This window comes from Ricinus communis, chromosome 6 (assembly GCF_019578655.1).
Source record: "Ricinus communis isolate WT05 ecotype wild-type chromosome 6, ASM1957865v1, whole genome shotgun sequence".
Classification (NCBI taxonomy): Eukaryota; Viridiplantae; Streptophyta; class Magnoliopsida; order Malpighiales; family Euphorbiaceae; genus Ricinus; species Ricinus communis.
This window is the reverse complement of record NC_063261.1, coordinates 25,472,932-25,497,808: the sequence shown is the minus strand read 5'-3', so window position 1 is coordinate 25,497,808 and position 24,877 is coordinate 25,472,932. Positions and strand designations below refer to the sequence as shown.

General features: G+C 30.9%; 2 protein-coding genes across 2 annotated transcripts; one reads left to right on the top strand and one right to left on the bottom strand.

The window, feature by feature from the left end:
• Positions 1-2,862: 2,862 nt before the first annotated feature.
• LOC8268571 (probable acetyltransferase NATA1-like) lies at positions 2,863-3,792 on the top strand. The gene has a single exon (XM_002530879.4). It carries the CDS (start codon positions 2,958-2,960, stop codon positions 3,624-3,626), a length of 669 nt encoding a protein of 222 aa, XP_002530925.1. The 5' UTR covers positions 2,863-2,957; the 3' UTR covers positions 3,627-3,792.
• An 18,205-nt stretch (positions 3,793-21,997) lies between these two features.
• Positions 21,998-23,157, bottom strand: LOC8268554 (acidic endochitinase). The gene has a single exon (XM_002530882.4). The coding sequence runs from the start codon at positions 23,048-23,050 to the stop codon at positions 22,154-22,156; it is 897 nt and encodes a 298-aa protein (XP_002530928.1). The 5' UTR covers positions 23,051-23,157; the 3' UTR covers positions 21,998-22,153.
• Positions 23,158-24,877: the final 1,720 nt, after the last annotated feature.

Below are 24,877 nucleotides of genomic sequence, written 5' to 3'. Positions count from 1 at the left end.
AAATATTATTAGAAAGAAGATGATGTGGATAGATTCTTTGCACAAGTATATTCAATCACTGGTAGGCTTTGGTCTATGCTAATTGAAATGGGGAAAAGAAGAAAAGGCAAGAGTGGAAATGCCCAACCTCTAATTAATAATTTGTTTTCATTTCTTAGCTAACCCTTCTTAGTATTCTTGTGGAAAGAATATATTTCTACCACTCCAAATATATATATTTATATATATATTTTAGATGAATTTTTTATTACTGCCATCAACTCAACCCCATTTGAAAAACTGAGCGAAGGCGTTGTACTCTAAAAAGGAAGGTCATACCATTATGTCGAAGGGGCAATCCGTTAGATTAGCTTTGCTTTCCACGCGGGCTAGCGGAAAGGGATGGGAGCCTATTAACCCCTGGGCCTTATCATATGTATTATCCAGGAATTTCATTTGGATAGGGTAAGTTCTTTGTCAATAAATTGGATGCCCTAAGACGTCATTAAGCCTTGCATTTCCTTTTTGTTTTCGATCTCTTTAGAACTGAACTTAAGAGCATATAAGCATTAATATCTTTATATATTTATTTAAATTTGAATAGCGAGATGATTGACTACAAAAAAAACTTACGGTTGATGAATGATTAAAGTTGATTTGACAATTTTAGAACATTTAATTTTTATTTTTATTTTTAAATTCTTTTATTTTAATTAAAATATCATTTTTCTCATCTTTATCTTAATGTTTAGTAAAAGAATAAATATAATGGTCAATATTTTTTGAATTGTATATAAGTAATTATGAAATTTAATATTTTAATATATATATATATCTCTCCTGAAAAGCAGTTGATTTAAACTTTGGTATATCTCTAATCTATTTTATTAATATGTTATGTTTCCACTTATGCGACTTTATTTATAATAATTATTAAATTTTAAGATTTTGTAGAGTTTTAAAATATAAATTACAGATTTTTTAAAATTATAAAATTCTATCAGAAACAAGTTTCCCATTAATTTATTTTAAATTATTATATCATAAAAATATAAAATATTAAAATATTTAAGTTAAATAAGTTTTTGTTATTAACATGTTTTAGTTGTTATTATTTATATATGAATGATTATTACAGAAACTGTAGTTGTAAAAAAATTTAAAAAACTGAAATAAATCAGATTATCTTAATTATTTAAATAAGAAATATTTATGAATTAAAATACAATAACAATACTAATCTTATAATACGACTTCCTAACTTGTAAATAAATTCTAAACTTTGCACTTATTATTAAATCTAACACGTAGTTTTTAAATTTTTAATTTCAACACTATATTCTAAAATTGAATTCAATTTTAATATTTAGTTAAATTATTTATCAAATTTGCTAGCTTGGTCCAGCAACAATAAAAAAGAATCGAGTAAACATTAGGATTGTTGACTCATTCTGTTATTAAAATATTAATATTTAAGTATAAAAATTAATTTTTTTTCCTTTCTTAACTTTAACATTTTATTAATTTTATATTTTTAAATAATAATATTTTAATAATAAGAGTGCTTACTCAATTCTTCCTTTTTATTATTGTTGCTGAAATTCATACTACGTCAATAAATTTTATTAATTATTTCATCAAAATTCAAAATTAAAATCATTTGATGCTAAATTTTGAAAATTTACATACATGCTATGCTACATCTAAAAGTTTTAAATTTTCTTGACAATTAAGGGAATCTTCTAATACAACTTCCCAACTTTTACATAATCTTGGATAAAACCAAATATAATTACATGTGTTTCTCTGATCGAAATGACAGTTGCACGTTTTGTTTTTCTCTCTGTTTTTCGTTTTCTTTTCCTTTTTGCATTCGCCTACCGAGAAGGATGCATTTACTGAATTACATACTGAATTATCCTTTCTCAACCTGATTTTTTTCAATCCATAATATATATAATATATTATATATATATTAACTTTTAAAATTTAAAATTTTATGATATATATATTTAGTTTTTAATATTATATAATTTTTATTTTAATACTTATATTTATTTATGATATATAAAATTTAAATTTATATATAATTTTAATTTTTTTATTAATTTATTAATCTATAAATTACATTCTTAATGAAATATTAACTCTAATTCTAAAAAATAATATATTGATTATATTTTAATATTACATTAATTAATAAATAATTTTTAAATTAATACTGTTTTTATTTTAAAAAATAAAATATTAATTATATATTAATATTATATTGACTAATAAATTAATCTTGTAGTTAGGTAATAAATTTAATTTTAAAAATAACATCTTAAAATAAAATTTTAATGCTATATTCAACAATAAATTAATTTTTGATTATATAATAAATTTTTAATTTTAAAAATAATAATATCAATTGTATTATATATTAACTTATACAATATTAAAATTAAATAATAAATAAATTTTAAAATATTAATAAAATAATTTTAAAAATTAAATTTTATATTAATATTAAAATTTTATTAAATTATATCTACTAATTTAATTTTATAATTAAAATAATAATAATATTGATAAATTAATAATTAAAATAATAATAATGAGTATATAAAATACGAATAAACAAATGACACAACTAGCATTACATTAATTCAGTGCCTTCTGTCAGATTTTCTCGTGGAAGCGAAGTGGGGTTATAAAAAATAAAACTTACTAGTTTAAGCAATAAATCAACAAATAATCTGCATCATGATTAGTGGGATTGCACATACTTTTAATTAATTAAAAGAAAATTCCAACAACTCTAACTCGTGTTGATAATATTAATAAACATGTGCAGGTAGCTGGATACATCCATTTTCTAGGTTTTCGAATATAAAAGGATCACCACCCAAACTCGCTATGCTATCCCATCCGAAATCTCTAAACTCCCTCTCTAGTCTCTGTTGACAAAAGCTACTCTGCATTACAAACAAGAAATGGCTCCAGTTTCTGCCACTCCTTTCCTCTCCACACTCTACACAAGGGTTCGCCTGGCAACACCTGAGGATGTCCCTCACATCCACAAGCTCATCTACAAAATGGCTGATTACTATCACCTTGCTGACACCTTTGAAGCCACTGAATCTTCCCTTTCCGCCCATCTTTTCAAATCACCTCCTTTCCAATCTTTTACCACCTTTCTTGCTGAGGTTTCCACTAAACCTCTACCCAGAATTGAGTCCCCTCATTTCACGCCCGTTGAGCGCGTTGTCCAGATTGATCGTCCTGTAATCGACCCGGACGCTGAGACCTTCAAGAGTACAAGCGGTGGTGATGCTGTTGTCGTTGGGTTTACTCTGATTTTCCCCAACTTCTCGACGTTCATGGGAAAACCAGGGTTCCATTTGGAGGATTTGTTCATCAGAGAGGGTCACAGAGGGTTTGGAATGGGGAAGTTGCTGCTCTCCGCGGTGGCTTCTCAGACGGTGAAAATGGGGTATGGGAGAGTGGAGTGGACGGTGATCGACTGGAATGTGAGATCTCATAAGTTCTATGAGCGATTAGGTGCTAAAGTTTTGCCTGACTGGAGGATTTGCAGATTGAGCGAGGAGAATCTTGAAGCTTATGGTGATGCCAAATGTCATTTTAATTTTGACTTGAATTAAAGGGTGATGAACAAGAAGAAGACGGTGATCAACATGAATAAAGTTATTAGTGTTTGTTGCATGTAAAATCTTACAATTTCCTGATAAAAAATTAGTGTGTTTGGCTTGCTTGCATGGTATCTAGAAGACCATGAAAATGAATAAAGTCAATAGTGTTTGTTTGTTATATCTGGATTATGTAAAGACAAAAATTATAGCCAAAATCCATGGATAAGCCTTGAATTTTTAGTTAAAATGTAATGAAATATTTAAATTATATTAAATATTCTAAAAAATTAGAATAATTATATTATTAGAGTTAAATTTATTTTTAATTAATAATTATATTGATGATTTTTCTTATTAAAAGTGGAAGGAAAATTTTCATTATTTAGTTTTTATCTTGTAAAAGACAGAGCTAATACCTTTCTAATACCTTTCTGTGCATATGTTAAAGAAAGTAAGTTGAAAGACTAAAAGCAGTCTTTTCGACTACTTTTAGCCTTAAAATTGATTAAATCTTACATATGATATGATAAAATGAAAGGATTAATTTTTAAGATAAATAGTGATATATTCGGAATTATAAAGTTTATAATTATAAAAATACTATAATTTGATAAAAAATTAATTTTATTAATGAAGTGATAATAATAAAAAATATTATTATATTATTATATTATACAAATAACATTAATAAAAAAATTAAAATATAATAACATAAATACATTCTAAATATATTTTAGAAAATATATAAATATTAATATATAAAAATATCTTTTAAAATTTTTAATTTATTATAATATAAAATTTTTAATATTTATATTAGCTTAAATTAAGTGAAATATATAGATTATTTTTGTATTAAATATTTTTATAAAAAAAGTAACTCTTTTTAAATTTGAAAGTATAACTAAGTTAGTTTTAAATCTAAAAATTTAGCTACAATTTAGTTTTAAATCTAAAAGTTTAGCTACAATTTAACCGAAATTCAAAAGGGTTTACCTATTTATTATAAAAATTACTTATGCAATGTTTTAGTTGAAAGCTATAATCAAAATTACTTTATAAGCAAAAAAAATGAAAGAAACAATAAAAATAAAATAATAAAATTAAAAGATATATTTTAAATATTATATAATATATTAATTTATTAGTATAAAATTTATTTAAAAATTTATTTTTTTACTAGAATTTAATTAATTATAATTATTTAATTATGTAAAATATTAAGTCACTTTTTATTTTATTTAAATATATAAATTTTAATTTTAAATTTTTTTGCATATTTTATAGATTTTAATTTAATGTGATGTGAACATTGTTAGTGAATTTTAATATTTCATGAGAAAAAGCAAAAAGAGGAATGTGCTGTTGGCTTGCATGGTAAACGTGTGCCATATGAACAAGCGACGTGCCCCCATGTTTTAAAATGTCACCAACTTTTCCAGTCAGACAACCAATTTATTTGTGCATTTGTCTTTTTTCCTGAAATAGGTAAGCAACAAAAAGAGCAGTCTCAGTCTCTATGAATTATGATGATGAGTTAAATGAATGATTTATTACATCAATTTTTTTTTAATTTAAATTTTGCTCTAACTACATAAATTGATTTTATTCTATACATTGAATAAATCCATCACTTAGTTTCTTTTTTTATTTTTTAAAAAAAAAATCTATTTTCTGAATTGTAAATGTTTGATTTTCTATTAAGAAATATTTATTATAAATGAAAATTATCAAACCTTTATCAATTTTAATGAAAGGAAAAGGAAAATGTGTAGCACCCGTACCCAAAATAATAATAGTGTTAGTGTTATTTAATTTCAGAATATTTAGATTACTTACTCAAGTGGTTTTTATGTTTTTACATATATAGTTGAGATATTATTAATTGACTTATTTTCGAGTATTCTTGGTGTTACAAAATAATAAATAGGTTAAATATCTTTATTAAATATAATTGGTTGGAATTAAGTAAGTATTGGGGTTTAATAATTTTTTGGGAGTTTAGGAAGATTAAAAGTTAATTGGGTCAAAGAATGAGGACTTATTTGTAAATTTTTGTCTATGATATTCTAGTAAAGATTATAGTCGATAGAGGCATTTTATCATTCTTTTATCAATAGTAAGGTAAATGTAGTGATTTATTATTTCTTTTTTAATCTCAATCTAATCCTAATGTTAAAAGTAGGGGCTTAATTGGGAGATAAAAAATAAGTTTGAGGGTCTAATAGGACTTTTACCAGGGGTAAAGAGAAAAGAAAGAAGAAAGAAAAGAAGTAAGCGGTGATAGAGAAAGGAGAAGGTTGTCGCTAATGGCACCAACTGAGAGAGAGAACAACCAACTGAGAGAGAGAGAGAGAGAGAGAGAGACAGAGATGTTCGAACTCTGGTCCGAGGGAGAGGGGATGATGATGAAGTTCTTGGAGGCCATGACAGCAACAAATATCGATGTCACGCGACAGTAAAAGGCTCAAGGCATAGACCGGTATTAGAGTCCAAAAAATAGATACTTTAAAAAAATCAATGGTCAAAATTTTTTAATATATATTACATTAGTTATTAAATCTTATAAAATTTTAAAATATTTTAATTAGCATTAATAATTTTCTTAATAATTCATTAAAGTATTTTAAATTAAAAAGATTAGATATATTATGTACTTAACTTAAATTACTTAATAATGATAATTTTAGAAAAATTATCTAAATGTGGAAAATCTTATAAATTATTATCTGTTTTCTGATTATACGATTTATATTTAATTTTAAAAATTGTAAAAAATATTATAAACAGAAAAATAATAATACCAGTTGAGATATTAAATTCTTATAAAAATATAATTTTTTAAGTTATAAATAGCTCACAAAATACAATTAACCATTTCCGTAGTTTTAACAAAATGAAATTTTTTAGGATAAAATTAGTAATTTTTTTATGTTCAACTATGTTACAAAAAATATTAAATAATTTAACTGTTGTAATATCTGGAATTTTTCCTTTAATAATATGATAACATAAATAATAATTAATAAATAAGTTTTTATTTAAATTAATTCTACTTTATTTTTATTTGGTTTAATTGGAATGATTTAAATAGAATTTTAATGCTAGACATAAGGAAATTATTTTCTATATCCAATTAGTTTAATTTTTAAGAAATTAATTAAATAAATTTTTTGAGAAATAAATTATATTTTTGGTCATCCAAATTTTTTTTCCAATATGAAAATATAAATTAATTTCTATATTAAAAGTTATGAAAGAATTAGTAAATGGTGCTTTATAAAAGAATTATTAAGGAAAATGACATTTTAATTAGTTAATGGTGTTAAATTTTAATTGAAAAATATTTAGCAATTGATTAATTAAATTAATTGTGTGTTAGGATTAAATTAGAAATTTAATTTGGAATAAGGATTAAAATTATAATTTTACTAATATGAGGTTTTAATGAAAATTTGTATGTTTGGTATTTTTGTATTAAATATGTTAGCAAGGGCTTTTTGGTAATTTTATATTTAAAAGCAAGAGTAAATATGTAATTGTATATATTTAATAATTCTAATTTGGCCCAAATTAAATAGTTAGAGGCTTAATTGAAAAGCTAGAGAAAAGTTTAAGAGCTAATAGGAAATTTTGCAGGATGAAATTGTTGTAATTAAAAAATTGAGGGACTAAATGGTAAAGAAGAAAAGTTCAGGGACTAGTTGCCGATAAGGAAAGAAAGAAAAGAAAAGAAGAAAAAGGAAGAAGAAGGGGGAGTCGGCGTCGGGAGAATGTAATACCCGGTATTTTTATATATTTAATAATGAGTATTTATTTAAATTAATTTTATTTTATTTTTATTTGGTTTAATTAGAATGATTTAAATGAAAATTTTGAATTTTAATATTAGACAATTAAATGAGTTATTTTTTTCTATACACAATTTGTTGGATCTTTAAGAAATTAATTAAGTAAATTATTTGGAAGGTAAATATATTTTTATTTATTTATTTATTCATTTTTTTTAATTATGGTATATGATTATTTTATAATTTGTATTTATGTTAAAGGTTTGATATACTGATTCGAATAATTAATATTTTCTGTGAAAACTGCAATAGTCTCTAGATTATTTGATTTTAACTCACTCTCGAGACTGACAGTCTCAATTTACTTTTTTTCAGATCCGTGACTGTTAGTCTTCCCGCGACTCTTATCTAGTAACCCGACTCCTTCATCATCGGGTGATGTATTTGATTTGGTATGTAAATTGGTAAATTTTAGATTCTCCGCAGTAGTAATAGTAGATGTATCAGTTGAAAATTTTCTAAGATTCGGGTCTCACCTAGTTCTTTTGCAGACCGATTTAATTGTATAAAATTTATTGTTACTATAAATTATGGCATTAATAATAGTAAAAGTTGAGATGAGATTTGTTTGAGTTGTGAGTGTCAGGCTTACTATAGGATTCGGTGGCCTTAAGCCTACCCATTCCCTAGTGCCGATCGCGGGTCCACAGAGTGGGTCGTGACAAAGTTGGTATCAGAGCTTAGGTTTAGATTTCCTTCGGCCTAGGCTAAGATTCTTGGTACTGCAGAGCTAGGATCAAGTATGTCTTGTTGTTTTCATTGACTCCAATGTCTCAGTTTTCACTATTAGAGAGTCAGTCTTTCCTTTCTCGTAAGCTTGTCTTTGGTGCTGTGTTGAGAATGAGCTTTGTAGTGATGGGAAGATCTGAAGCACGGTAGACTCGTACCACTTTCTCCTAATAATTAGTGCAGTCGAGCCCTTGGATGCTTCGATTGTTGTTTCGATGGTGGGCACCGCAGTCAGATTTAGTGCAGAGTATGGTTGTAAGAAGCTTAAGAAAGGTGGTAGGAGTGTTTTCGGACGCTCGAAATCCAGAGAAACTTAAGCGAACATTATTTATTTTTCTAAGTACAACAAGTGTTTTTAAAATACAATATTGCACCAGTTCCGAAAGAATTCATTATGGCATTTCACTGTTAGGCATGCATAAATTCATTTTAGGGCATGCATCATACATCGTGCATTGCAACCCTTGGTGATAGGGGCATCATCACCCTGGTGCGCGATATTGTAGAATTTTATATAAAGAAAAATGGCTAGAGATTTTATGATTTTACAAAAGTATTTTTTCAAGATAATAAAGCTTTTATCAGTGATGATTATGAGGTAAATAAATAAGTAAATCTTTCAAGTAAATTATGTTAGTTTGAGAATTCTCTGAATGACGAGCTGAGTTGCTGTGAGAGCATGTCTGTGGTGCTATAGGCCCCACGTTGGATTATAAATGAGGCTTCTGAATTTCAGTCAAAGAGGAATCTTATGTCAGGATAGCATGGTTTGTGTCGGTTGATGCGATCAAATGGATGTTATGTCGAGGATGATGTGATGTGGATGTTAAAGATTTTTTTTCTTTTCTGTGCGTGCAAGGGCCATGTCATTAGGAAGGGAATTGGTGAGTGGATTTTTGACAGGATCAGAGTTGGCCCTTCTTGTGTGGAAACTCTTACTTTTGTCGGCAGGTTGGTGAGGTGGCATGTAAGTTAGACTTCCTGCCAAGTAATGTTCTCGGAGATCAATTCAGTATCTGTAGGTCTTTGTTAAGGAAATGAATTTTTGATCTTTTGCTCGTGTTGAATCCTCAGTGTGTGGAAGTAAGTGAAAATTTGATTTCCGAGGAGTAGTAAGTCAGGATCGCGGATTCTCAGGTTCGCCAGATTTGCTAAAGGATTTTGTCGATGGGTCTTGTGGTTGAGTTTATTTTTTTCTGCCGAGGGAAGTTCCCGAGAAGCCGAGTGGAGATGAGAGGTTCCTAATTAGTTTCAGTCTTGAGTGAAACCCCTTTTCTTTTAAATTCGAAGACGAATTTTCTTTTTAACGGGGGGAGAATGTAATACCCGGAATTTATATATATATATATATTTAATAATGAGTATTTATTTAAATTAATTTTATTTTATCTTTATTTAGTTTAATTGGAATGATTTAAATGCAAATTTTGAATTTTAATATTAGACAATTAAATGAGTTATTTTTTTCTATACTCAATTTGTTGGATCTTTAAGAAATTAATTAAGTAAATTATTTGGAGGGTAAATTATAGTTTTGGTTATTCTAATTTTTCCCAATGTATATGTAATATATATAAGTAAAATTATATATTGGAAATTTATTTTTGGATGAGGATTAAAAATATAATTTTATTTTTATGGGGTTCTAATGGAAATTTATGAATTTGGTACTTTTGTAAATAAATATGTCGGTCAGGGATATATATATAATTATGTATTTTCAATAATTCTAATTTGGTCCAAATTAATTAGTTAGTGGCTTAATTGAAAGGCTAAAGAAAAGTTTAGGGGTTAATTAAAATTCTGCAGGATGAAGTTGTAAGTAATTAAAATAGTTGAGGGACCAAATAGTAATAAGGAAAAGTTTGGGGGTCTAATGTTGATATTGAAAGAAAGGAAAGAAGAGAGTGTCGGAGGAGAGAAAGAAAATCAGGGAAGAAGGGAGAGAGAGAGAGAGAGAGAGAGAGAGAGAGAGGCGTCGTCAGTAGGTGGCGGCAATGTCAAGGCCGTCAGCAGTCATGTGAGGAGAGGAAGCCGGCCGAGACTTCCTTACCGCCATGCGTGCATCTCCGGCGGCAGTAGCCGTTGATCTTGGTGGGAATCGACTCCTCTCAACCTTGGCTTTATTTTGGCGGCGGCGGTGTCGACAATGGTGGCCGGAAACAGAGGTTCACGGTGGAGAGAGAAAATGGAGGTAGCTAAGGTTTTTAGACATTTTCAGCGAGCTCCAGCGAGCTATGGACGATCGGAGGGCATATCCCGACTCTTCTCAGCTCAAGCTTCGCAATGACATCAGTTTCGTGGCGATCGGGCTTCGTTTGCAAATCGACAGCCGAGATCGTCCACAAATCTCTTTGGATGATCGGGTGTCAGATCAGAAAATTGAAAGCGGGGATCGTCTTCAGCGCATCGTTTCAAGTCCGATGGTGAGTTCGAATCGTCGATCGGACTCCGACTGCTGGAGGCTAGTCGACCGAGCGATCGAGCGTTTCAGTAACTTTCTCTGGCCCGCTGATTTAAGAATTCTTTGATTCAATTTATGCTTATTGATTTGTGTTGAGTATTAGATGATATTTGTGAGTCAAAAATAATAGTTTGTCGGACTGCCTGCCGTAGTTGTGATTTTGTGTGCTGTGTGGTGGAGTCGGGAAATTAGTGAAGTCTGGGGACCCGACTCCCGTTGTTTGAATTGTTGGATATTTGTAGTGTCTTTCTGGCAGGTTCTGGACCCGTTTTACGGGGGGTAAATGTCCGTAAATTAGGAAAGATTCTGCCGAATTTCCGGCAGATTCCTCGAGTCTAATTTAATTTTAGGCAGTTTACTTTGGGGTCTAAGTTTAGAAAAAATCTACGAATGTTTATTAATTGTATATCTTTTGTTACTAGATAATTCAGCCTTCCCGCCAGCTCCACCCGAGGCGTAGGAGCGGACTGCAGAACGCGTTAGATCTGTGAGTTAAAGTTACATAATCTCTACACTATTGCTAGACCTAATTTGATATGCTATCTTGAAATTCATATTTAATATGATTATTAGTATCGCAATATAAATAATTTTATTTAATTATTATTTACTGAGATAAATTTCAATATTGTTACTAGTAATATTATATCGCTATTTTGATAGTTCATGTTATATTCACACAATTGTTATTATTATTTTTCCACATATCGCACGTTGTTTCCTCGAAATTTTGATTCTTTATTTCGATGTGTTTAATAATTTTGCTAGATCATGATTATTATTATATTTGTTGAATGTGATTTGGGATGAGGCTTTAGTAGAATATGCCACCTGGTGGGTTGCATCAGGACCGCGTGCGCGCCGGTAAGGATCAAAGACATGTAACAAGGTTATTATGGATTTGTTTGCCCTGATCGAGCATTGCTCTCTGGGCTGAGTTCAGTTGTTTGCCGGAGTTAAGGTCCTAATCGAGCAACGCTTTCTGGGCGCCGGCTTAGTTGGGAATCAAGTGTTCAGGCTGGAGGTAAGGACCCTAATCGAGCTTGCTCTCTGGGCGCCAAACCTGTTGGATTAGAGAGCCGAAAGGCTACTAGAATTTGGGATTAGGGTTCTACTGAGCCACTCGTCCCGTAAAAGTAAAAATATATTTTTATTTATTTATTTATTCATTTTTTTAATTATGGTATATGATTATATTATGATTTATATTTATGTTCAAGGTTTGATATACTGATTCGAATAATTAATATTTTTTGTGAAGATTGCAATAGTCTCTAGATTATTTGATTTTAACTCACTCTCGAGACTGACAGTCTCAATTTACTTTCTTTCATATTCGTGACTGTTAGTCTTCCCGCGACTCTTATCTAGTAACCCGACTCCTTCATCATCGGGTGATGTATTTGATTTGGTATGTAAATTAGTAAATTTTAGATTCTCCGCAGTAGTAATAGTAGATGTATCAGTTGAAAATTTTCTAAGATTCGGGTCTCGCCTAGTTCTTCTGGCAGACCGATTTAATTGTATAAAATTTATTATTACTGTAAATTATAGCATTAATAATAGTAAAAGTTAAGATGATATTTGTTTGAGTTGTGAGTGTCAGGCTTACTACGAGATTCAGTGGCCTTAAGCCTACCCATTCCCTAGTGCCGGTCACGGGTCCACAGACTAGGTCATGACAGGGAAGAAGAAAAGAGGGAGAAAGGGCAACTGCCGTCCGTCGGCTGGCGGTGGCTAAGCGCAAGGCCGTGATGTGAAGAGAAAAAAGGAGAAAGAGGAAGCAGTGGCTGTTCGGCGCCGTTCATGGCGTGTCCAGTAGCACCAAGGGTGGTTATCAGCTTGCCGGAGAGTGGGCTTGCTTTTGGGAGCAGCAGCGACGCAAATGGTGGCCGGAGTTGGAAGTTTGCAGTGGAGAGAGAAAATAGGTGGTAGCCTGTGTTTTCTAGCTTTTCCAGAGAGCTCCGATAGGGATGGATGATCGGAGGGCATATCCAGACTCTCCTCAGCTCAAGCTTTCCAATGACACCGATTTCGTAGCGATCGAACTCCGTTTGAAAATTGACGGCCAAGATTGTCTGTAAATCTTTTCAGATGATTAGGGGTCAGATCGGAATTTCAAAATTGAGGATCGTCATCATCACGTCGTTTTGTGTCCGTTGGTGGCGATCAAGCGTCTTGGTAATTCTCTAGCCCGTAGATTTTAAAATTTATTGGTAAAATTTATGTATTTATTGAATGTGTTGAGCATTAGAAAATATTGTGAGTTAAAATAATTGTTTGTCGGACTATCTGCCTTAGGTCGTGATTTTTGATGTGTGGCAGAGTCGGAAAAAATAGTGAAGTTTTGGGGACCCGACTCTTGTTAAAATAAATTGTTGAATATTTGAAGTGTTTTCTGGCAAGTCCTGGACCTGTTTTACGGGGGGTAAATATCCGTGTTTTAGGGGAGGTTCTGCCGAATTTTTGGTAGAATTTACCCGAGTCGAGTTTTTAGACAGTCAGTCCTAGAAATCTAGACCTAGAGTTAATTATCAAATGTTTCAACGTTATTGATTAATTGTTTTTCGTAATTAGATAATCCGTCAGTTCGGCTCGCTCCACCCGAGGCATTGGAGCAGAGCTAGGAGGTCGTCAAAGCTGTGAGTTAAAGTCATATGTCTGTTTACATGTGTTATGCTGAGATTTTACGAAATAATTCTGATTACATGATTTAATATTTTAATCAGTTATTTTAATCGCTATTTATATAAGTTTCATTTCTGCATTATGATTTTATTGTTTCGTGTGGACTCGGGATGGGACGGCTATAGTACATGCTATTTGATGAATGTACCGATATAAATCCGAGACTGATAGCAAATGGGTAAAAGGATAAATTTTAAAAGGTAAATTTAGGACTTGCCCTGGTCGAGCATTGCTCTATGGGCTTAGTAGAGTGTGTTTGCCGGAGTAAAGGTCCCTGGTCGAGCATTGCTCTCTGGGCGCCGGCTTATTTGGAAACTTAAGTGACCGGACTAGATTTAAAGTTCCTGATCGAGCTTCACTCTCTAAGCGCCAGTCTTATTGGAGTAAAAGAGCCGAAAGGCTAAAAGTGTTAGTGATAATTAAGTGACTGAACTGGATTTAAGGATCCTGGTCCAGCTTCGCTCTCTGGACGCCAGTTCTGTTAGAATGAGAGAGAGAGAGTCGAGATCTTTAGTGTTGGGATTAGGGTTCTGCTGAGGTACTCCGCTTGTAGTATGTGAAAGTTATTTTTATTTAAGCATGTCATGACACGTTTATTTTTTGCATGAATTAGTATTTATTTCAAATTAAATAAATGTGTTATTGAAGTGTTTGTAACTGTTTTTGGATATATGATTTTAACTCACTCTCGAGACGGACAGTCTCAATTTTACTGTTTTTCAGATCTGTGATTGTTAGTCTTCCCACGGCTCTTATTTAGCAACCCGACTCCTTCATTATCGGGTGATGTAATTGATTTGGTATGTTTGACTTGTAAAATTTTAAATTCTCCACAGTAGAAGTAATAGACTTATCAGTTGTAATTTTATATAGTTTCGGGTCTCACCTAATTCTTCTGGGATACCGAATTAAATATGTAGAATTTAATGGTTAAAAAACTGTAACATTAATGCTATTAGATGAGATGTAATTAAGTTAGTGAGTAGTCAGGCTTACTACTCGATTTGGTGGTCTTACGCCTACCCATTCCCTAGTGCCGGTCAGCGGCCCAAAAATCGGGTCGTGACAATTGTATTATCAATTAAAAAATATTTACTTTCTAAATTTTAATATAAAATTTAGAAAGTAATTTTGTTTATAAAAATAAGAAAAGTAAATTTTATAATATCTTTATATTATAAATTAAACATTTTGTTAGGGATACAAAGGTGTTAAGCCGGCTTTTCAGGTGGTGAAAAAAAGAGAAGAAGCACTGCAAGCTTCACGATATCGTTCATGGCATTTTCCGACAATCATAGTCTCAAAATAGAAACTCGTTGCGTAAGCTTCCTCCAAGAATCATTTACGGAAGAGGTTTTACCAAATTTTTGATAACATAAATTAAATAAAACAAAAAGAATAAAATCATTATAGATTTTATAATTATATATTAGATATTGAATGGTAAACATAGAAATATAAAAAATATAGAAATATAAGAAAATAAAATAAAAAGATTGCTGAATTTTATTTATATATGATTTCAAAATTATGAAAGACTGTTCACGGAAAATTTAGACAGTTGAGCAGAAATAATTAATATTAATATAAATAAATATTTATTAATATAATTAACAATCAATTATTTATAGTATTAGTTATCAATCAATAAAATAATTTGTTTTTATAATTTAACAAATGGTATTTAAAATTATGATTGCCTATTTTAATTTCTATATATATATATATATTTTTTTATTAATTTAATATTATTAATTTTTTAAATTTTAGTTAAAATTTTATTGAAAATTCTTTGAACACCATCAGGTGATTAATTTTTTTTTGAAAAGAAAAATACACGTCAACAATTTTTTGCGGCGGCATACAGCCGCGTTCTAATTTTTCATCCTTCTCTCACCTCTCCTCTTCAGGCAGAGGCGCCTCCACCCTTCTTCCTTCTGTCACCTCTCCCCTTCTCGAAAACTCAAATTGAAGATCGCCTTTCTTTCTCTCTCCAACTTCCCTCTCTATTTCGCTCCTTTACTGAACTCGATTTTTGCCAAAAAGACTTATCATCTATAAGGGAAAGCAAATGAAAAGGACAACAAAGTTTGCTGCTCGGTGGCAATCTTGGCAAAGAGATAAGACAATAATAATTCTAAGGGGAAAAGTTGCTCAATTAATTCACCTAACCCAACACAAAGGTTGTATGTAATTATGTTGCATTTTCCAAATTTCATGTCCAATTATCCATTATGGACATGGTCCTGTACAATAATTTGCTCCGCCTCGCCGGCCACTGCAATTTTTCATGAGTTTGCTGTACCAGAGTTTGCTGATAATTTTAGTAAAATAAATAAAACGGGGATGATTGTATTTGATAGGTTTAAATTATATATAAATATTTAGAGTATTTTAGAGTTTTAATAATTTGATTTTTATATATAATATTGTAAAAATATGTATTTTTATTTTATTTAAGTTTAATTGTCTATTTTCAAGTAATATTAGCAAAGAGAAAAATATAGAGCTAAATACTAAAAAATAAGCCTAATTGGACATGTTCGTGTTAATGTCAAATATTATAACGTATAGACTGTTATTTGCAAGGCATGATAAAAAATTACAAGACTCAAAAGAATATTTTAGTCATTTAATATATAATTATTAGGATTTATATTAAGAGCTATTTATGAGATAGTACTTAGTGAAAATAAAATTACTTATATTTTTATCTATAAGATAGACTTATATTGGTATATATATCTCTAGAGAGACTTAGTTAAAGAATGACTGTTCTCTATATATATCTTTACAAATCTAGTTTTAGGAGGAAGATGAGAGTTTTCTCCAATCTGCTCTCTATATTCTCCAGATATAAGAGCATCTCTAATGGTGCTCTTTATTTTAAAAAATATTTTTTTTTATAATAAAGAGCACATTTACTTATATTTAAATATAGAGTAGAAAATTTTATTTGAGTCTAATGGTTTCCCGCTACAAAAGAAATTGTGTTTAACAACAGGCAAATCCGTTGGTATTCCGTCGCTAAACCAAAATAGGTGTAACGACTCGGAACCAGATCACATAAGATATTATCTCTTTTGGCTTCCATTTTTTATATGCAATTTGATTCATTCATGTACTCCCATATCTTAGAGTGTTGTCATCTTAGAAGCCTGCCAAAAGCTGCTCCTTGTCCAAGCATTCTATTTTTGCCCCGGCATCCACTTCCTGCGCTTATTAGACGACTTCTCTAGGTCAGGCTGTCATATGCCCACCAGCTTTCGCCTGGTTCGTCCTTGAACCACACATCTACTATAAAGGTCCTGCTCTGATACCATTTGTAACGACTCAGTACCAGATCATATGAGATATTATCCGCTTTGGCCCCCCACTAGCCTCACGGTTTTGTCCATTTGGCAGGTTCGAGAACTTCCGAGGAGGTCATCCATCCTATTAATTTTGGAATTTTTATAACTCTATAGCCAAACAACCAAAAGTTGCCTCATGTGATTAGTTCAAACTCTTTACATATATATTATCAACCATTCCCAATCCCATTTCGATGTGCAATTCGATTCATTCATGTACCCCCGTACTTTAGAGTGCTGTCATCCTAGAAGCCTGCCAGAAGCCGCTCTTTGTCCAGGCATCCACTTCCCACTCTCATCAGACCGCTTCTCTAGGCCAGATTGTCACATCCATTTTGAAGTTAAAGCTAGGACCAAAAAACAATTTAACTGGTGTTGGACTACTGATTTCTCCATTGTGTTTTAGTAAAGGTAGTATATCTCTATTGTCTTGGCTAGAAAATGGTATGGGTGGTGTAATGGCTGGGGAAAAAATTATGGAAGTGGTTGTGTTAACAATGGTTGCACTTACATTGGGTATTGGTAAGGTGATGTTGGGTAACGTGGTTGTAGATATTTTTGGTGAAATAACTAACCCAAGTGGTGCTACGGCCGGGGGGGAGGGGAGGGAGGGGGAGAGGAGAGGGAGAGGGGTGGGGTTGGAGAGAATGTGTTATGACTGAAGGATCTGAAGAACTCCCGCATTTCCAAAGTTTGTTTATCAATGGCTTGAGAAATACTTTGATTCTCAATTCTTACTTCTTCAAATCGCCTTGTATTAATTTCCATTCTCCTGCACCTTTCTAGCAATGTGATTCACCTACACTTTCATCAATCGAACTTGCTCCTCCACGGTTATTGGAGCTTGTTTCTCACAAACTTCAGTGGCTTCCTGAGACTGAGAAGTAGCTCCTGCCCCTTTTGCTTTTCTTCCTGACCATGAAACTGAAAGAAGAATAATAGAATGAGAGAGAAGGAATTCACAAAGAAGATTATTTGATAGTATATTCAATGATGAAGTAATAATGACAATATAAAATGGTATTTATAGGCTGGACAATTGCCAAATAATCACCAGCTACTGACATCTGACAAATAAAGCTCAAATCTCTCTAACATACAGTCATCACATGTTATTACTATCACCAGCACAACTGCATACAACTGGAGTAACATGCGCTGCTCATGCAAATATTTCTAATGGCTCCTCTAACGAACTCAGCATCTTCTCCTCCTTATCCTTCGAAACCTTCGCCTTCATGATATTCCTTGGGCCATTCTCATTACTCCCAGTACTTTCCTTATCTTTGTGCCCAATTGCATCAATACTAGTCATAACACCATTGCTAAACCGTCGTTAAAACTAAGAAAAATAAGCTGGAAATGGAAGGAACTAAATTATTTTGAAAATTCACCCCCAAATTCATCGCTGAAATTGAAAAAAAGTGACAGGAATAAAGAAAAAGTGCAAAAAATAAATAAATTTTAATAATTTGCTAATCTGTCGGTAAATCCATAGCTAAATTTGTCATTAAAACTGCAGCTAGTCCGTCATTAAGTCTCTTTTAGCGACGGATTTTGACTGAAAAAAATTTAAGTAGCCATATTTTAGCCTCGGTAAAATCTGTCGTAAATATATCGCAAGTCCATCACTAGAGTTGGTGCGAAAATATAGTATCAATTTAGCTTGGTCCGTAGCTAAATGTCGTCTCAAAAGCTCAATTGTCTTTCTTTTGCTTTTTCTATCGCTACGTTGTTGTTATTCCAATTCAAGACGAGTGTTATCCATCGCTAGAATTTGTCACTAAACGCAAGATTTCTTATATTTCTTTTATTTTTATCTTTATCTTGTTTTATCCAAAAAGTATTAATGTTTTGATTTTTCCTTCCTTTTCTAAGAGGGAAAGAAAAATTATTTTCAAAGAAACGAGCCAAAAATAGTAGATATTAATTAATAAAATATAGGAACTTATAGTGTATTAATCATAATAAGAATAAAGATTGAAATTTGGCTTTCAAAATATAGAAAGACAAATCCACTCTTTACTTTATATTTTTAAAAAATAGTGTCTTGGAGCCTTATTTTATTAAATGATTCTTTATAATAAAGAATTCTACTTATATAAAGAGTCATCTGAAAATGCTCTAAGTTGCAAGTTGCATCCTCAGTAGATATGGGGTAAATTATATTGGCCGCCACTAAACTTTATATTTGTAATAAAAGAATATCAAACCTTTGATTTGTAACTAAATGATAGCTAAATTTTAATTTTAATAGCAGCCTAATTACTAATTAAATCTTGAACTTTATACATTTTAATTATTTTATCCAATTATTTCAAAATCTAAAACAAATACATGTGCTTTAAATTTATTTTCAAAAATACTTTTCAGCAATAATTTACAGAATTTTACAATAAAAAATGATATGGCAAATCAATTCTACTTACTAATATAAAAATTAGCAAGTAATTTTTTTTTTTTATTACGTTTAGATATAAAATGTGTGGAAAGATGCACATATATAAGACTTTTAATGACCATATTTTTAAGTTTAGGAAAAGTTATTTTTACTAATTCATAATTATTATTCTTTTAGTAAGTATAATCAACTTCCCACTTCATCTTTTCTATCGTGAAACTTTAAAAATTGTTATCATAAAATATTTTTGAGAACAAATTAAAAACATGGAAATTTATTTTAAAATTTTGAAACTGTTAGATAAAATTGTTAGAAAGTGTAAAATTTGGGATTTAATTGGTAATAGGCCATCAAACTTTGCACTTTGCAACAAAAAATACAAAACCTTTGATTTATAACTAAATGGTTGCTAAATTTTCATTTTAATATCACCGCTGAATTTTTCCGGCACATTTAGAGAGTAAATTACATAGATGGTCACCAAACTTTAACTTTACAATGAAAAAATATTAAACTTTTGATTTATTACAAAAAGGTACAGATGGCAGTCGGGCGAGTATTTTCGGCTACCCGACCCAACCGAACCCTAATAGGACGGATTCGGTTAATAATAAACCAGTGTGGAATTTAATTTTACTATTCGTATCGACTTCGAATCAGATTCGAATTTCAACACATGAAATACCCGTTATCCGAACCTGATTATATTATATTATATTATTATTATTTAAAATATTATTTTAAATCTTACTAAATTTATGTTTGGATTGTATTAATATATTGAATATTTAATGTTGAATATTTAGATTTGATTAGTTTATATTTTATATTTCTTTTGTTTACATTAATTTTTGTTAATATATTTTAGAATTTAATTATTGTAAATGGATTCGGTAAACAAGTACCCATTTAATTATTTAATATTTATAGAAACGGGTAGGGTACCTATTACCCATTTAAATATCTATAAATATGTTTAATAATTATTTAATTTAAATAAGTTTTTAATCAGATTTAGATAGTATGCGGGTATTTTTATTCAAGTTGGGGACGAGTTTGAGTAACAGAGATAATTTCTCAAAGGAGTTTGGGTACATGTACTTTAATCGGGTTTGGGTTCATTTATTTTTAAATGAGTGGATATCTTATCCGTTGCCATTCCTACAAAAAGATACCGCACATGTATCTATTAAAATTAAAATTAATTTTTTTTATTACAAATTATAAAGTTTGATAATTGCTTATGTAATTTATTCTCATATTTATTAAAAAAAATCATCAGTATTATCAAATTAAAGTTTAGTAATCATTTAATTATAGATTAAAAAATAAGCAAGATAAACAGTATTATTAAAATTAGAATTACATATTTAGTTACAAATCGAAGGACCGGTACTTTCTTGTTCCAAACGGCGAATATAATTTACCTATAGATATAAGATACTAACTTCCAGCTCTTCCACCAATTGGAAGCATCACCTTAATGCTTTTGGCCGCTTGACATGATTTTGTATTGGAACTCAAACCTGTGCAGCCATTACTTTGTGGATCGCACTGGCCAGCTAGGTTGATCGTAGGAATCTGAACATTGCCAAAAGTGGGCAGGAAAGCTATGTTCACAAAGTCACAGTCTCCTCCATTCTGACTTCAACAATTTGCTATTCTCCCTGCTTCAAAATCCATGATTACTGTCAGAACTACTGATAACAGGAGCTCTAGTGAGATTGCTGAACTTGATGCCATTCTAAACTTGAATGTTTCAAGACACTATTATGTTTTTATAGGATTTGCTGGGGCTTGAAATGTTCTCAAAGTCATATACTTTATCGTAGAAAAGGAACCCCATTTTGATAGTCAGATTTTGGACTTTGTTAGAAAAGTGCGTGGCTTTGCTGTTGCTTTGTTGCGCCTGATAAGGATGAATGGAGGTGAATGACCACTTCTCTTGCTTTCAGCTCTCTGCTGTTATTGTATTTTCTATTTACCTAAACTTTTTCTTATTAATTTTTGCTTGCTTACCGTTAACAGAAGATGACAAACACTACAAGCACGAAATGGAAGGAAAAGTTTAATCATATTTTGAAAATCTGATTAGTTGAAATAACAAAAGAAATAGATATTTGGTTGTGATACACAGCTTTGATGTAGTATATTTGTCTACTTCAACGTGATCTGTCTGTATATGTGGAGTATGAGTTGAAGCTGACAAACAGTACACGTCAAGATTATAGTATGTTGACATTGAAGCTGAAAAACAGTACACGTCAAGATTATAGCATGTTAACATCTTAATTAATGTATTTGGTAAATCAAATTCATTTTTGTTCTAGAAAAACAGTATTCCTTTCCTAGGAAGGAAGCATATTAAGTAATAAGTTGCACCAGCGGAACAACTATTAGCAACAGACTGAAAGTTAAAATCACTTTAAAAAGTTTTAACCCCAGATTAGCTACATAATTTGTTAAGCAGGATTGATCATTTTGGCAATTATTCCTATCACCTGATTCAGATTGTATCAGAACTAGTGAACGCAAATATAAATGGGGCTGTAAATCCTTATTCTGAAACAAAAACTGTGTCAAATGAGTTGGAATTGGCAGGAAATTGGTATTTGAACTCCGACAAATGCAAATATTTGTACAGGTGCCATCTGCTTTCACTAAACCTGATGAAGATGTAAATGAATTATAATTATACTCAAATAATACATTAGAAGATGTCCTTGTGAAAATTCAATCATATATACGATCAACTACAAATGGAGCCAATTCCCGAGACCCATTGCATAAGATTACAATTTTCTGATGAGAATATTTGTTCACATCATACCTTGCCATTTTTTTTTGTCATGGAACCATGAAAGTTATAAGCATCCACATAAAATGACCAGGGAAGAGAGAAAGCCAGTACCGGACAGTACATGAAGAACATAGAAATCAGCATTTATTTACATAGAGAAAAAGTACATCCAGATATGAAGATTTGGAAAATATATGAACTCCCACAAAATATATATATATATATATATTCTTATAAAGCTGTGAGAGATAGTTTAGACAGAGTTCTTAATTGCTTTGCTATAACCAGATTGATCATCATAATACTTAGACCACAACATAACCCCTCCATACTTAGCAGACCCCTTAATTGCAGGAAGGACTTTGGAAGTCAAATCAGCTGCAGGGATAAACCCACTTCCTGCTGCAGCAGGAGCAGCAGGTAATCCCAGGAAAATCTTGTTGGCTGGGATACTTGAAATCCATTGCTTCCATGCATCTTCAAGATTGATCATGCTTCCTGATGAATATTGGCAGGGAGGATTATTGTAGAATTGGACCCAAACATAGTCAAAAAGCCCCGTCTTCATAGCATTTCCTACCCAAGCATCAGGAAATGGGCACTGAGGAGCTGCACTTAAGTAGACCTTTTTACCACTCTTGCTATATGCAGAAAGGAACCTCGCAAGATCATCCCAGTGCTGGGTTGTTCCTCCTTCAATGTCAAAATCAATCCCATCTAGAACAGCAGGGCCAAGCGGGCGAGATGAAGAGTTTCCACCCAAGAAGTTGTTCCAAAGGTAAGTTGCAACTTGCCTGGCATCTTCAGCAGACGCAAGATAGTAACTACCAGCCCCTCCTCCAATAGAAAGCATCACCTTAATGCCTTTGGCTTGACATGATTTTATATCAGAACTCAAGCCTGTGCAACCGTTACTGTACGGATCGCAATGACCAGCAAGGTTGATCATAGGAGTCTGACCATTTCCAAAAGTGGGAAGGAAAGCTATGTTCACGAAGGCATAGTTTCCTGTGGCACAAGTCTCTGCCAAGGTGCCTTCATTTCCATTCTGACCCCAATAGATTGCTATTCCACCTGCTTCAGAACCCAGAATTAATGTCAGAACTACTGAAATGAAGAATATTAGTGAGATTGCTGAACCTGATGCCATTCTGAGCTAATATTTTGAGATACTAGTATATTCTGCAGGAATTGCTGCTTGAACTGTTACAAAAGCCTATCTTTTATAGGGGAAAAGGAGCCCACTTTGATGCCAAAATTTTGTACTTTTTCCGAAGAGTGCGTTGCTTAAAAGTTGCTTTGGTGCCCCTAATATATTTTCTGCTCCCTGCACTTCTTGTGCGTCCTATTTGCGTAAAATTTTTCTCTGTTCCTGTGTTAGCTCTCTGTATGTAGAAAATGACAATCACAACAAGCACGAATGGGTGGAATAGACTAATCATATTCTAAAGATTTGATTGGCTGATGAGTTATGTCTTCTTACATTTTGGATTGTTGTACACTGCTTTTTTGTCATTTATTTGTCGACATTTTATATAATCTGTCTGTGCATGTGGAGTATGAGTTGATAATGACAAACACTAATAAATCCATCATGGATTCATTAGCTTAATCATGTTATCAGAGTTTGATTGGGTTTCAACATTACAATCTCCTGACTTCTTAATGAATCTGTATTTGACAAATCAAAATATTTAGTTAAAATCAGTTTCATACAATCCGATAAGAGAAGTTGGAAATTTACAAGGGTCAGGTCTCTAGTTGAAGATAGTGAGAACACCACTTAATTTGCAATCTTTCATTCTTGGGGTTCATTTCATAAGAGATCACCAAATTCATTTTATTTTATTTTTTATACGAAGGACAGGGAATATCCTAAGAAAAGAGGGCCAATAGGCCCTTTTTGTTTATTTAGTTATATAACCTCAATATGTACCCTTTTTTATTTCTAAATATTGACGTAAGTACTATCATATAGTATCTAAGAGAGAACATTCTTAGAATTTTTGATATCGCATCAAAGTAATAAAAATTTTATTTCTTTTAAAATATTTTATTTTTTTATTTAATTTTACTTTGAAATCTTTATTTTTGTACCATTGCTAAATTTTAATTTCCATAGATGACGGGTTACCAATAGAATTTTAAAAAATTTATTAATAAAAATTTCAACTCAAATCAATACATAGTTTGTTATTTTTCTTATAGTGAATTTTTTATTGAAAAAAGTTAAATACATATTAGCTACGTATAAATTTTAACTTTCTTCTATTATTAGTACTATAAAAAATAGTAACCCTCCTATGATCTTATATATACACATATAAATATATCAGGCAATTAAAAAGTAAAATATTAATTTATATATTCCAAATACTCAAGTTTTGGTCAATTCGAGAAAAGAGAGACATCAAAAGAATTTAATATAAATTAAGAAATTAAAAAGTAATTATATTATGAAAATAAATAATATATATATATTGAAAATAGTATGTAAGTATTTAAAAATAAAATAAACTAATAAACATATAATAATATAAAAATAATAGTATATTAAAATAAAAATCTAACATTTTAATATTATTTTTTGAAATATACATTATATAAATAAATATTAAGCTAAAAAAAATCAAACATTTTAAATGGAACCAAAATGTTCCTCGAGGCGATTATTATTTCATAGTTTAAGGTGGTGCCTAACATTGCTCTCTGATGTTACACCATATAGACCTATCGTAATACTTGTCCATTAATACTAGAATTAATGCTTAATAATTAAAAAGATACAAGTTGGAGACTGCATTAACTAATTTGTTGTAAAGGAAGTAATCATGAGACATGCAGCTTATAAAAAAGCCTGAAAAGTGGAGAGGATCATCCCCTTGCATGGCTTGTTTGTTGTATACAGCAACAACCTGAACAATCCATTATTCATGTGGGAAAAGAATGATTCAGGTTTGATCATTATTGTTTGAAT

Coding starts and splice junctions, on each gene's coding strand:
- LOC8268571 (XM_002530879.4), top strand. CDS start 2,958: ATGGCTCCAGTTTCTGCCACTCCTTTCCTCTCCACACTCTACACAAGG.
- LOC8268554 (XM_002530882.4), bottom strand. CDS start 23,050: ATGGCATCAGGTTCAGCAATCTCACTAATATTCTTCATTTCAGTAGTT.